This window comes from Azolla caroliniana, unplaced genomic scaffold (genome assembly GCF_043228905.1).
Source record: "Azolla caroliniana isolate FFs.n. ecotype wild unplaced genomic scaffold, voAzoCaro1.0.p SCAF_421, whole genome shotgun sequence".
NCBI classification, from domain to species: Eukaryota; Viridiplantae; Streptophyta; class Polypodiopsida; order Salviniales; family Salviniaceae; genus Azolla; species Azolla caroliniana.
In genome coordinates, this window is record NW_028230856.1 from 13442 (window position 1) to 26624 (window position 13183).

The following is a 13183-nucleotide window of genomic DNA, read 5'->3' on the forward strand; positions in this document are numbered from 1 at the left end:
AGGGCAACACACTCTATTTATATAGACCATTGGCGGTCAAGCGGAACAATCAAGCAATGTCTCATATGTTCGCATGCAGGGCTGCGTTTTTTGGCGAGGTCGTCTGGTGTACATACATACAGTCCACACACACACAATACACACACGATGAGAGCTCGATTTTTGTTACAGACTTGCCAATGTGATTGATTGTTGTGTAGTTGTGTTTGAATCAATAAAGAGAGCCATAAGAAGAAGAAGAAGAAGAAGAAGAAGAAGAAGAAGAAGAAGAAGAAAAGAGAGAGAGAGAAAACGAAGGGGCTACTTTTGCAAATACTTGGAATAGAAGCCACGAAAACGCAAAAAACAGAGAGAATAATAAATGAGAGACTCTCTCTTTCTGTGTCTGAGTTTGTTCAGAGATTTCAAAGGTATCGAGGAGGAAGAAGAAGAAGAAGAAGAAGAAGAAGAAAAGCAAAAAGCAAAACGCAAAAAAAGCAAAAAACGCAGCAAGCAGCTGCCATGGATTCTCCCTCCTCCCTTCCTCTCCCATCATCGATGATGGATTCTCTCAGAACCAACGATCAGAGCCTTCTCCGACTCTCCTCCTGCACAGATTCCTGATCGATCCATCGATCCCTTCTCTCTCTCTCTCTCTCTCTCTCTCAACTCTTCGCACGCACAGATTCAAAGCGCAAGGATTTCGAGAATGAAATCGTCGCTGCTCCCTGCCGTCTTCTTCTTCTTCTTCTTCGCTATTTCTTCAGGTGATTCTCCTTCCCTTCCCTTCCCGCATTCTGCTCCCGTTTCGTATCGCAAATGGAGAGAGAACCATGTCTTCTGTCTCATTAATTGACTGAACATAGCTACAACCGTGTTTACCTTTCTGCCGTTTTCCGATGAGCCTACTCAAGTTCCTGTTTCTTTAATTTTTCTAAGTAACTGACACAGAAGGAAACGAAGGCAGCTTTCTAGTTTCCTCTGATTCACTGAAATAGATTCTTCTCCTCCTTTGTTGATTATATAGATAAGCAAACCAGAAAATAAATAGTGTTCCCTTTCTGTTGCTTTCTGGTTAACTGAACCGGTGGCAAAATTTCTTTTAGTTCTGCTGTTTTCGAATCAATTCAAATAATGGAAAAATCCAAATCTCTTTCTGCTCTTCTCTGATCAACTGAAATTGTTCTCCTCGGTCTTCTTTTGCTTATATATCGTAGTGCAACAAAAAAGAGATACATATTCACTCTGTGTTATTTCCTATTCTTGTGTACTCTCCTGATGAATGGAAATAGCACTTTCCGTGGTTCTATGATTGAAGGGAAAAATCTAAAATTTCTGTCGGTTTCTATTTTCTCATAAACTGAAATAGTTATAGATCTCTACGCAGCAAAGCAATCATTTTATCTGTTGCTTAGATCACAATACAGCAGAAACATTGGCCTCTTTCTGTTGTTTTCTGCTCAACCGAAATGGCTTATCCTCATCCTTGTGTTGTTTAGATTTGAAAAATACGGAGTAAAAATGGTCTTTTTCTGTTGTTGTCTGATTAATTGAAGTGACTAGATTTGAAACACATTGATTTTATTTTTTTTGTTCCTTTATATTATGTTCTAATTTAATTGAAATGGATTCTTCTCAGTTGTAATTGTGATTGTTCATGGTAAAGAATACGAAAAATGCAGCCTTCTTGTGAAGGCCTGGGCTGAGGAAGCATTGCATGAGATGGAAGAGCTACCTGAAAACCATAACAAGGTTCTTAAAGAACTTCTTTATTTTCTACATGTTCCTCGCACAGGTGGACGGACATATCATCAATGGTAAGAAAATGAGGAAACTCCGAAATACCATCGAGTTTGTCTTATTTACCGAAATGCCCCAAAGTTTTTGTTACTTTAAAAGTACCCCTGGTCAACCCCCCGAAAGAGAGGAGAAGGGGACGGGACGGCTTCACCATATGATTGCTCAAATAACATATCTAATCAAGAAAGAAGGGGATGATTTACCATAAAATTACTGGAGATGGGGTTGGCCAAGGGTATTTGGCCACATTTAGAGATATAAAGAACACAATTACTGCAAAACCTATATTTTTAATCACTAACCACTGCATTCTTGTATATCATTAATGTCTGTCTCCTTCTATCTACAGCTTATTGCGTCATTTGTACCGCCCTGAAGAGCATTGTGACCGATCATATGACAAATTCCGATTCAATTCAAGGTGAAATTCAGTTTTCTTTTCCTATTTGCAAAGTTGAAGATGCCTTTGAGAAATTGCATATTAAGAATAATAAGCTCTAAAACACATAATCTATTCCAAGATACTTGTATTTCTTTTATATTTTCTACTTAGAAGTCTTTTTGCATTATTTTGAGACTCAGCCATTGATCAAGTATAGGGTCTCAGATCCTGCTCTAGCTTGCTTCCAGTGTAGTCTGATATGTCATCGCTTTATAATGTTTAGGAATCTGCTAGAACATTAATTAATCCATTTAAGATCAAGATTAGGGCTGATCACTCGTCCAAAACAGATATTTATCTCTATATTCATATCTGGGGATGTACAAAACAATTTCATCCCTTGAATATACGTCACCACTGTCGCTGTGTTGTGATGCATGGATATATTTTGTGAATTTAATTCCCCATATGCTGAAGTAACGAAAAAAACAATTCTTTCTCTTGCTGATTGGGAACAACTGTTTCCCCTCTCAATAAAATTTAGAAACCTCCGATTCAGTGTCACCATTCACAAATTTGCAGATGCATGTCATAGAGATGTTAGCATTGGGTTCTGATGTGCGTGTTTATTTATTTTATTCTATGCGATTTTCCCCCTTTTAAGGTTTCTTCACGGTGTTTATAAAGCTGATTACACAAACATTTTTCTTGTCTGTTGATGTGGCCATGAACTTTTAAAAACGAGCAAGACAACGTTGCATGGCCTGTGTGAAATGCCCAACTGGAATGTCCCTGGACTGAAGCAGCCAAAGCGTTTAGATTGGCATGTGGCCATCCAGTTAGCATTAGGTTCAGATGTGTGTGGACGTGTGTATCTAATTGTCAAATTGTGTCCTTTAAAGTCACTCTATGTTAGGCCCTCGATAAAAGCACTTAAAAGTTATAAGAGAGTAGATAAGTGAGTGGGTGAATATGTTGTTTTTGAAGAAGGTGATAGTTGGCAGCATGATCAAGACCTTATTCAACAAAACACTTTTTTTTATGTAGAACGAGAGTTCAGCATTAGAGCTAATGGCAGCTTATTTTAGAGTGCTAAATTCTAGATGTCTCATGGCGTATTTGCTTTCTTTTCCACTGAGCTCAGTGGAGTGTACCGTCAAGATAGTCTTCTTGGGTTTTCATTGTTGAAATAGGCTTTAACTGATGGCTTTGTTTTTACACTTTGTGCCCTACCTTATTATATCCTCTGCTATCAATTATGAATAAAGAAATGCCGCAGAGGGTGCCGGTCTTTGATTCCAACAGGGTGTCAACTACCTTGTTTAAGAACAATCTAGATTTCTCAAGTGTTTAAAATCTGGCCAAATTGTTGGTATAATGGGTATTTTCAAGCCCTCTGGATGTTCCAGGGCCCTGTCTGAGTAGTTATTTGTAGAGGAATAATATCTTATCACAGCTCTTTTGTTGAATTTCTTTGGTGGCGTTACACAAGTTGATCAACCCTAATCTGTTTCACATTTATTTTAAGTGTAACTGGATTTGATATGTTAAGTGCTCTTAAATTTAAATAGAATCATTGTAAGTTACCATTTCCATTATATTTAAGCTGGTTATGTCTTCGAGTGAAAGCCTGACATTGTATCATTGTGAATTATGGTAGCAAGCACTGCAGATTACTTGTAACACATGATGATTATAGTATCCTTTCTAAACTACCAGCTGATTCAACATCGGTAGTAACCAACATGCGCCATCCTGTAGACCGCATCTTCAGTGCATATGAGTTCTCTGTCGAGGTAGCTTCACGCTTCTTGTCCCGAAATAAACGAAAGCCTTTAGCCACGAAGACCAATGGAGCAAGTACTTTAAATATATGGCCATGGAGTCTTCTAGTTCCCTGGATGAGAGAAGATATTTTTGCACGTGTAAGTTCACATCATTTAAAAACAGAAGAAAACCCCAAAATAACCAGTTTTTCTTTATTGCCTTAAATGCCCGAGAGTTATCATTACTGACATGAAAACCCTTGATTAACCCCCTAAAGAGAGAACAGTGAATGAATTGATCATGTACTTCCAAAAATAACACATTGCTGATAAAAAGGGGATGATTGGCCATGTTATTGCTCAAATAGCTCATGTAATTGCTCTTTTGGGGGTTAACCAAGGGGCATTAATCAAAACTGTCTGGCATTTGAAAAAATTAAGAAAAACTGAGGTATCCTGGAGTTTTTCCCTTAAATTTATGTATAATATACAATATAAGCTTTAATGACTGGTCCTGGGATGCTTGATTATGATTTTTAGGAGAAGAGGAGGGAGTTTGAAGATGTTCAATTGTATTCGGAAGAATTCTCTAACTATAATGCAAGTTCTTATGTGATGCCATTGCATGAGTTTATTTATCAACCTATAGTCATCGACATACTACACAATGGTGCAACATTCCAGGTAATTTATGGTATAACATGTGCTCATTGATGTTGGCCGCTTGCCCCCGCTTTAGAATAGTCACCACCTATAAGCCACAGCCAACTAGGTGACTCTACCTTGGTGTTGTAATAATTTAAAAATGTCGTAAGGTCCAATATGATCTATTTGCTACCTGAGAGTGACAATCATGCCTGACTAAAATGGTAACTCCATGTCATGCTTCTGTGTATTTGGTGTTGAATGTTTTTTTTGTAAGGTTCAATATGATCTATTTGATACCTGATACTGACAATAATGGTCATGTCTGACTAAAATGGTAATTCCAAGTGATGTTTTCTGCATATTTGGTGCATTAGCTTATATAATGCATAGTGATGTTTTCTGCATATTTGAACCTAATTCCATGTCATGCTTCTGTGTATTTGGTGTTGAATGTTTTTTTGTAAGGTTCAATATGATCTATTTGATACCAGACACTGAGAATAATGGTCATGTCTGACTAAAATGGTAATTCCAAGTGATGTTTTCTGCATATTTGGTGCATTAGCTTATATCAATGGTTTACTTAGCAGATTATTTTAAGAACACAAGGAATGATCGAATGTCCACTCTGATGACTGGATGACACATCTTTGTATCGATCTTGCATAAGCACATGAATGTCTGTGCTTCAGTCCAATGGCAAGTTTAATTAACTTCCAATGACTGGTCACATCCATATACCCCAGCTAACAGTTTTACACATTTTACGCTAACTTCTGTGAATATATATTCTTAGTAGGTTGTATATGTTGAGAATGTTTAAGAGCAGTGCATGTATTCTTTCCGTTTTAGGTTGCTGGGCTCACTAACAATTCCTATATAAGAGAAGCAAAAAATGTCCGAAAGTGTGCAATTGAGTACCCAGACCTCAGTTATCACGTTCTAGATGTTGCAAAGGTGATCCTATCAACATTTTCACTTATGTTGTTTCTTGTAGTTGGGTGAAGTTTTAAGTAAAATATCTTTGTTTTTATTCAGCTAATATTTTCTTTTGGCGTTACAGAGTCGAATGGATCAAATGATATTCGTTGGACTAACAGACAAACATGGAGATGCTGCAAAACTTTTTGCTCATGTTGTTGGAGGACAAATGCTTCCATTGGGTCAACATGGGAATGCATCTGCAATAATTCCATCCGAAGGTGATATATAATGTGAGAGATTTCAGTGCCAATTGAGTTTTGCTCATATTATCCAAAGTTTTGTTGCTTTGAATTGAAGCATGCACGTAATGAACGGTGAAGTCATTGTGTCAACAGTGCAACCCAGAATCTAAACATTTCGTAATTCAGAGTGCTGTGTCCAGATATTTGGACTAGGATTAGTTTACTAGACATTGAGATCGGACGTCTAGATTTACATGTACTGACTTGACTGGCATCATTTATAATAGACGAGATGTGACTTTTAAATTTGGACGTACATTTGAAATTATTAGCTGAAGCTTTTCCTGTCAAAATTTAAACATATTTATTAGAGAAATCCTTACAGTCAAACCTAGTCACTCACTTCTAAAAGCTTGAGTGTTACCTCTTGCAGATGATTCATCAGAACAACCTGGGCAGATCAAGGACTCATCAAATACAGAGGTACTTGCTTTTTAACCAGCCAGGATGAAGCTTTTCACACGCCTCACAAAATGTTCCTAACATATGTATATATCACGTATAATACCTTTACAGGTTCATAATATACATCTTGAGAATGCAACACATGCAGCGAATGAAACTCCTAAGACAAATGTTAGTGATTCCCTTCATTAGCAGAATAAGTATATAGTCATATTTCAAACTCCACTAGTGATGATGATCATTCTGTGCTGGCAGCTCACAGTATATGGACTGATAGAGAAATATGAGAGTTGTGCTGGCCGTCTCAGGAAAACACAAATCCAACGACGCATCCTCTCCCTGAAAAGTGTTCTACCAATAAACTTTTCAAGCGAGGTACATACATCTATATATTATATATGCATGCGTACATACACATGCTCATCTGTGCATGCACACGCACATGCACACAAATTGTCTGTTTGCCATTCATTCACAAAGTTTAAGCATGAACATTACGATGTTACATTTCTAAAAGCAGAAAAAAATGAGAACAGACAAAAGCAAAAGAAATAGTAATGTCTTCTTTGCAACATTACTAGGCCCGACATCAAGTTGCGAAAGAGACTCTTGAAGCCATTACAGAGATGAACAATCTTGACATGGAGCTCTACAATTATGCTCAAAGCATTTTCTCCAAGTACTTCCCATTAAGGTCGAGAGTTAAAAAGGTTATCAATATTCCCCTCTAATATATAATATATTGTGTTGCTAAATATGTTTGTGCTTCCTCATGATTGGTGATATTTATTGCCTAATATAAATATCTTTTCAGGTTATGCACTCTCCCATGGTTCTTCAGCCACAAATATCAAAAACTATTGAAGAAGAAATTTCAGTTACAGAAATCATAGATGATGGTTGGCATCCATCATGGTTTGGATCCCGCAAAGCAATGTGTTTGATGTTTGTATGCATTAGTGTGGTCATGGTTACGACAGGTACACTATTTCGAAATGGAGTACGGGTACGGAGATTTCAAAAGGTTCAGAACCGTAGTGTGCACATGAAAATGTGAAAGGTTGTCAAAATTTTCTTTCCCATAGGCCATTTCCGATGCTACTTGATGCATCTTGTAATTGTATAGTCTTTCTCAAGATTGAATGTCAACATTGGATCAGTTTCAGAAGCTTCAGGATTTCTAAGCTCACAAGGCAGTTTTGGGTTGGGTGAAGCATAATTGTAAAGAGGCTGTAATTGATGGACTCTTAAGAGTGTACACAAAGTCCAACATGTATTACATTTAGCATTTTTGCTTATTCATGTCACAGATGCTTCACACTCATTGTGGAGCATTTACCAAGCTCAAAATGCTCCATTTTATAATACAGATAATATCATTTAAAACCAAGTTCAACCATTGTTTTTCATGGTGCCATTCGTTTTCATCAATGGCACTGTTAAATTTAATGTTAGTCGTGTTATTACTGTTAAATTCAATTTGTGATGGTTGAGATTTTTCATTTTTGGTCAGTTTTCTAAATTTTTACCAAAATGAACTACAACAATATTGTATATCTTGTGTGAAATTTTCGATTATTTTTTACAGAAAATGCAAAACATTCTGAACAATTGTTGTCATTTGCCGTGTGATCAGGCTTGATGTTAATTTGCAAATGAAACTCTTCAAGCTTTTATGAAGGGTATAACTGTGACAAATCTGTAATTATGTGCAAAGCACCAGCTTTCCCTCGAGGAATACCATCCAAGTTATAATTCTCTCCTCTTTGAATACAAAATCATATGATTGGTTACATTCAGTGCACGATGTATTCTTCACCCCACCCAACAAACGCAAAAAGCCAGCCATTGAAGAAGAAAAATGTGTTTCTCATTATCCAAATCCATGAAAGCAAGATGTTGCTTTTCCTATATGGTTGCCATCATGATGGCAAGTAATAGAATATATAGATTGAGGAGCAGTCCTTGTTGAAACATAAGAGTTACCACAAAATATTTCAAGGTCTCGAGTTTGATTGTATGGAGATGGTAGTGGACACACTAAGGAAGGAGCAGTGGTTGTGTATCCAGAATATGAACTTCATTAACTTAGCACCTTTTATGATACGTGAAAATGCACATCTCAATACGTAGCGTGTGATTGACACCATGTCTAATTAATCCCCAGTCTAGGTCTAGCCAATCTTTGCAAAATATGACGCCACACTTGCAATGAAGCCCACATAAAGTTAATATAATTAATGCATTATTTCAAGTCAACAATACAATGAAACTGGATTATTCTCCATCATATAGACAAGGCAAAAGACAACATTCTTCCCAAAAGTACAAGGAGAAGGCTTATAGTCAGGCTCCATGACTATCTTCTTCCATTAATTGCATTTTTCTCTCGCAAGATTTCAACAAGTTATTTCTTTCCTAATACAAACGCGATTCCTTTCTCGATGCTAGCTTTTAGCTCTCCTTTGAGATTTGCTAAGCCATTCCTGAAAGAAGGAACAACATTGATTCATACAATCAAAAATCGATCAAATTACTTGAATTATGAAATGTAAAGCACAAACATCATTTCATATATGTGAAGAAAAATCTGACCTCTCATAGTCATTCAAAGGGCCTAGTGGTAAAACTTCCTCCACACCATTCCTGCCTAACACAACCTTTGTGGCGAAATAAGGCAATTCGGTCACCTATGAGAGGAATGTCCAATGAGGTCACAAAAGATGGTCATTCATTCATTAACACCCTTCAAATTTGAAATTTTATTTCTATATCCATACCTGTGATGCTACAAACGCACATTCAATAATGCCTGAATGGCCTTGCAACGCGCGGAGGGTAACATCAGCGAACTTTGCAGAAGCATATGCCTAGAAATTCAAAATTATTCAATCATTTAGACTTTATTTCTTCTCCTTGTCCTTTCTCTTAATGGGGAGGGGAATTTGAACTCTCATCCTATGATGCTTCACACAGTTTTAGAATTCTTTTAACACTTGAGGATGTCTTAGAATTCTATAAAATCTCACAGTAAGACTTTGACCAAATATAGTACCATTGATAATGTTGCCGAGCCTGCACCTGCTTTTGCCTGCAGATCATTGAGTCAGTACAATACTTTAAGAGAATTCAGAAGAAAAGTTTAAAATCCAAGTTTCTAAAGAGTTTAAGGATTTTGACAAAGTAATCAACCAACATCATTAAATACATTTGAAGTCTCCTTTTTTTAAGATTTTAAATTTGTTGGACATAGTGATTCCAGTTCTTTGCCATCTAAACAACAAGTTGTGAGAACATGTCCTACCCACTAAATTTTCCTTGCCCATTCAGAGAGAAATACATACAGGATATATATTATATTTATGCATCTAGATTTATACATAAACCTATATTTACATTTATTTACTTCATGACACAAAGCACCTATACATCAAACCCAATACTGAGGATCTCACCTCTACCACCTCTGTTCCTCCATTTTGAATCCTGTTTGTTAAATATTCTACCTCATCTTTGGAAAATGAAGAATGAGGTGTAACCTGCAAACGTGCATAAAGTTTCACTTGGATGAAAAATAAATATCACTATTTATTACAAAACAAACAACAGATTTGCTCGAAAGAACCTGAGAAAGTAAGGGCAAAATGGTAATTCCTGCATGGCCTCCAACTACTGGCACATTCACTGACTTTGGATCTACTCCGAGCACTTCTGCCTATAGTTTTTAAAGAGCACAAACTCAATTACGTGATGGTAAAATTAAGCAATCGAAAGATATAAACATGAAAGAGATGTTGATTAGAAATCTGTGAGCTATAGACAGAATTCTCGACATGTAGCATCTCATTCCTTTCTCTATAAAAGAACTACCTCTTCTTTTTTAGTTTTGTTAGATAAGCATAGGAATCTCTATATATAGCTACCATAAACTTGTTTTAATGAACCATGTTTTACCACAAAGGTGTTGGCTCGGACGACATCTAGAGTTGTAACCCCCATAAGACGCTTTGGATCATAAATTCCTGCTTTTTTGAATACTTCTGCCGCAATGGGTACAGTAGAATTGACAGGGTTGCTAATGATGTGGACAATAGCTTTGGGGCAGCTTTTGGCAATTCCCTCACAAAGTGTACGGACGATCCCCGCATTTATATTAAATAGGTCATCTCGGGTCATGCCTGGCTTTCGGGGAACCCCGGCTGGGATGATCACTAGCTCCATGCCTTCCAATGAAGCTTCAAGCTGGTCTTTTCCAACAAATCCACGAACCTTTAATAGAAACAAAAGCTAATTTAGACAGCACGAATCCATATGTTTTAACTATGAATATGGAAGGCACAGTCACATAAAACCCATGTTTTTCATGTTTTAATAAGTTTTGTCAGATTTATTCTCTCTACATCTACTATAATACATGTCTTTGAATAGGAAATCACATATTCCTGTGAGAGCCCAAGTTTTATGTTATAAACATTCAAAAATCTATTGAAACCATGTTTAAGTTTTAACATGGAATCACACCATCCTACAAGAGCCCAGCCCAACAACAATTAATACGTTCATGTTAAATGTGTGAAATCTATTCAAGCATTGTTTTAATGTTAAAATACATTTAGCAGATTCATTCTCTCTACCGGTACTAAACTTCTAGAAATTGGACCGTCATGGGTATTAAGGATTTTAAGAGAATCTAACAAATCAATTTTCTTTCTTTTCTAAGGAAATAAGGCAAACGTTCCTTTTTAACCAATTTTTTTATGACGAACTTACCAAAATTTTCTATGTTCATTTTCACAATTTTTAAATCTTCACGGGACTGTTATCCAAAATAAAAACATATATTAAGATGTAGATCTAGCATGCTAATCCCACCTTATATTACCCCTTGGATCCCTAAGGCACTTTGAGAAAATAACTAGAACACGAATCAAACAATCATATAAGCAAAACCCTATGTCTACCTAAGTCATTATCTATACGTGGATAGACTCATCATAAAACACATACTATTTGTGCATATATTGGAGGATGGAATCAGGCATATATCTAGCAGGTTAGCAATTTATATTCCAATACTGTCATTAATTACCCTTTTGTTTATTGATGCATCACATATTAAACACTTACCACAGCACTTGTGTCGGTGTGGCTGAGGTCGGCCGTCACACCAGGGGTGTTAACAACATCATAGAGATGGAGAACCGAAATAAATGGGTTCATCTTGAGGAGAAGTGCCAAAGGTTGCCCTATGCCACCAGAAGCTCCCAGTAATGCAACTTTGAATCCTGGGGCAGCACCTTTGGCCCTGCAAGTTTCCATATTCATAGATGTTCCACCTTCCTGCATAACCATTTATTGATTTGTTCAATCTCTCTCTTCCTCTCATCCATGTAACAGATTCTAATTGATTTCTCTCTCTTCTCCAAATGGGAAAACCGCACTCATTCGCACATGCTAAATAGAGTCCGTCCGCCTTGTGTGTGTAGTTTGCACCGCCACTTCTGTACAGCTTAGCTCATAATCGCTTTGATGTGGATGGGGGCATGAGGGCACAGAAATGAGACTCATAAACAGTACATATTTGGCCGAAACAAGTTTGTGAGACTGAGTATCACACTATACCATAATGCTTCACTTTTCATCATATTCAAGCTTGCTTCCCCCACATTTCAACTCTTATCTATCCCTACACAGTTTCTCTTTCAGTCACAATGTGCACTTTCGATTGCAACATTCATTAATAAAATTCTTGTGTATTGGGAGTTGCTTATAAATTCCACATACAAATAAGTGAAAATGTGAGATTTTGGTTCCATAGATCATATCTGACCTCTGGGGAAGATAATTTCAACATCAAATTCTATTAGATATACCCAATTCTACGTTTATCAATATTAAATATACCCAAAGTTGCTATACTGGATATTCAATGGAGTTCAGAACATACGAATGTGAACCTTGGTATGTACAACCCAGGATTAGATATAGAATGATAGGAGTTCTAATTGCAAAGAAACAATAGAGGTTTCTATTGTTGGGATGCAATGTTTGCATATGCAGACCATGATTAGATACATAATGACGGGCTCTCTGATTGAAGAAAGAATCCCATGAACGATTGTTTGATTGCAACGAAACCCACAACATATCAATATGAACTGTTATGATTGAAAAGAAACATGATTAGATATCTTGTGATGGGGTCTCCCAATCCGTCTATAGATCTTTAATGATATGCGCTCTGAAAAAACCATAGCTGTTTACAATCAGCATCCCTTTTTTCTTTTCACAAACCATTCTATCTTTCTTGTAAAAGCTATACAAAGACGGCTAGCTAGCTAGCTACATGAGAATGATGAGAACTGTAACAAAACAGTTGCATGAAAAAGAAAGAAAGAAAGAAAGAAAGAATCAATGGCTTACATAGGCAGAAGGCTGCAAATGGGCATTGATCCTTGCCAAGCGCTCTGCCATAGCTTGCTTGGATGATGGATGGATGGATGGATGGATGGATGGGTTGGTGTCTGCTTGCTTGATTCTTTAAAAGGTTGGAGCCCAAAGATTTATTTTATCCAAATGATATCCAAGGCCTTCTGTAAATCATCCACCACATTTTTGGGGCTTTGCCTAATCTGTAAGCATTGTGGTGCCTATTCATAATGTTGTTGCTGTTGTAGTACTAGTAGTATGTATATGCCCCATCTCTATCTACCCAATGCCCACAATGCCCACGTTTCGGGGTCTCGTGTATGAAACCAAACTTTCCTTGCCACGCAGGGGCCTCACTATCGCATTATCTACACGAATGATTTCGCTTGTTACACATATGGAACCAGATGTCCGTTTCATCAAGAGCTTACGAGTAGGCTACCCTCTCGGACCCACCCACAACCTTATGTTTGCCAAGGCCTTGAACCATACATCGACTGTCGAAGACACTTGATATTGCTCTGCTTGTTTAATATGAAACCAGATGT

General features: G+C 37.1%; 2 protein-coding genes across 2 annotated transcripts; one reads left to right on the top strand and one right to left on the bottom strand.

Moving 5' to 3' along the window:
* Window positions 1-623: 623 nt before the first annotated feature.
* On the top strand, window positions 624-7605 carry LOC147848278 (protein-tyrosine sulfotransferase-like). Its single transcript, XM_087338534.1, has 12 exons — window positions 624-746; window positions 1619-1796; window positions 2129-2200; window positions 3822-4086; window positions 4468-4611; window positions 5428-5532; window positions 5639-5777; window positions 6175-6224; window positions 6318-6377; window positions 6462-6581; window positions 6788-6916; window positions 7021-7605. Exons 1-12 carry the CDS (start codon window positions 689-691, stop codon window positions 7261-7263), a joined length of 1563 nt encoding a protein of 520 aa, XP_087194660.1. The 5' UTR covers window positions 624-688; the 3' UTR covers window positions 7264-7605.
* Window positions 7606-8431: 826 nt separating this feature from the next.
* LOC147848279 (malate dehydrogenase, glyoxysomal-like) lies at window positions 8432-12769 on the bottom strand. The gene is made up of 9 exons (XM_087338532.1): window positions 12630-12769; window positions 11334-11546; window positions 10161-10475; window positions 9832-9921; window positions 9662-9745; window positions 9262-9297; window positions 8987-9076; window positions 8802-8896; window positions 8432-8692 (listed from the first exon to the last, which is right to left on the bottom strand). Exons 1-9 carry the CDS (start codon window positions 12678-12680, stop codon window positions 8614-8616), a joined length of 1053 nt encoding a protein of 350 aa, XP_087194658.1. The 5' UTR covers window positions 12681-12769; the 3' UTR covers window positions 8432-8613.
* Window positions 12770-13183: the final 414 nt, after the last annotated feature.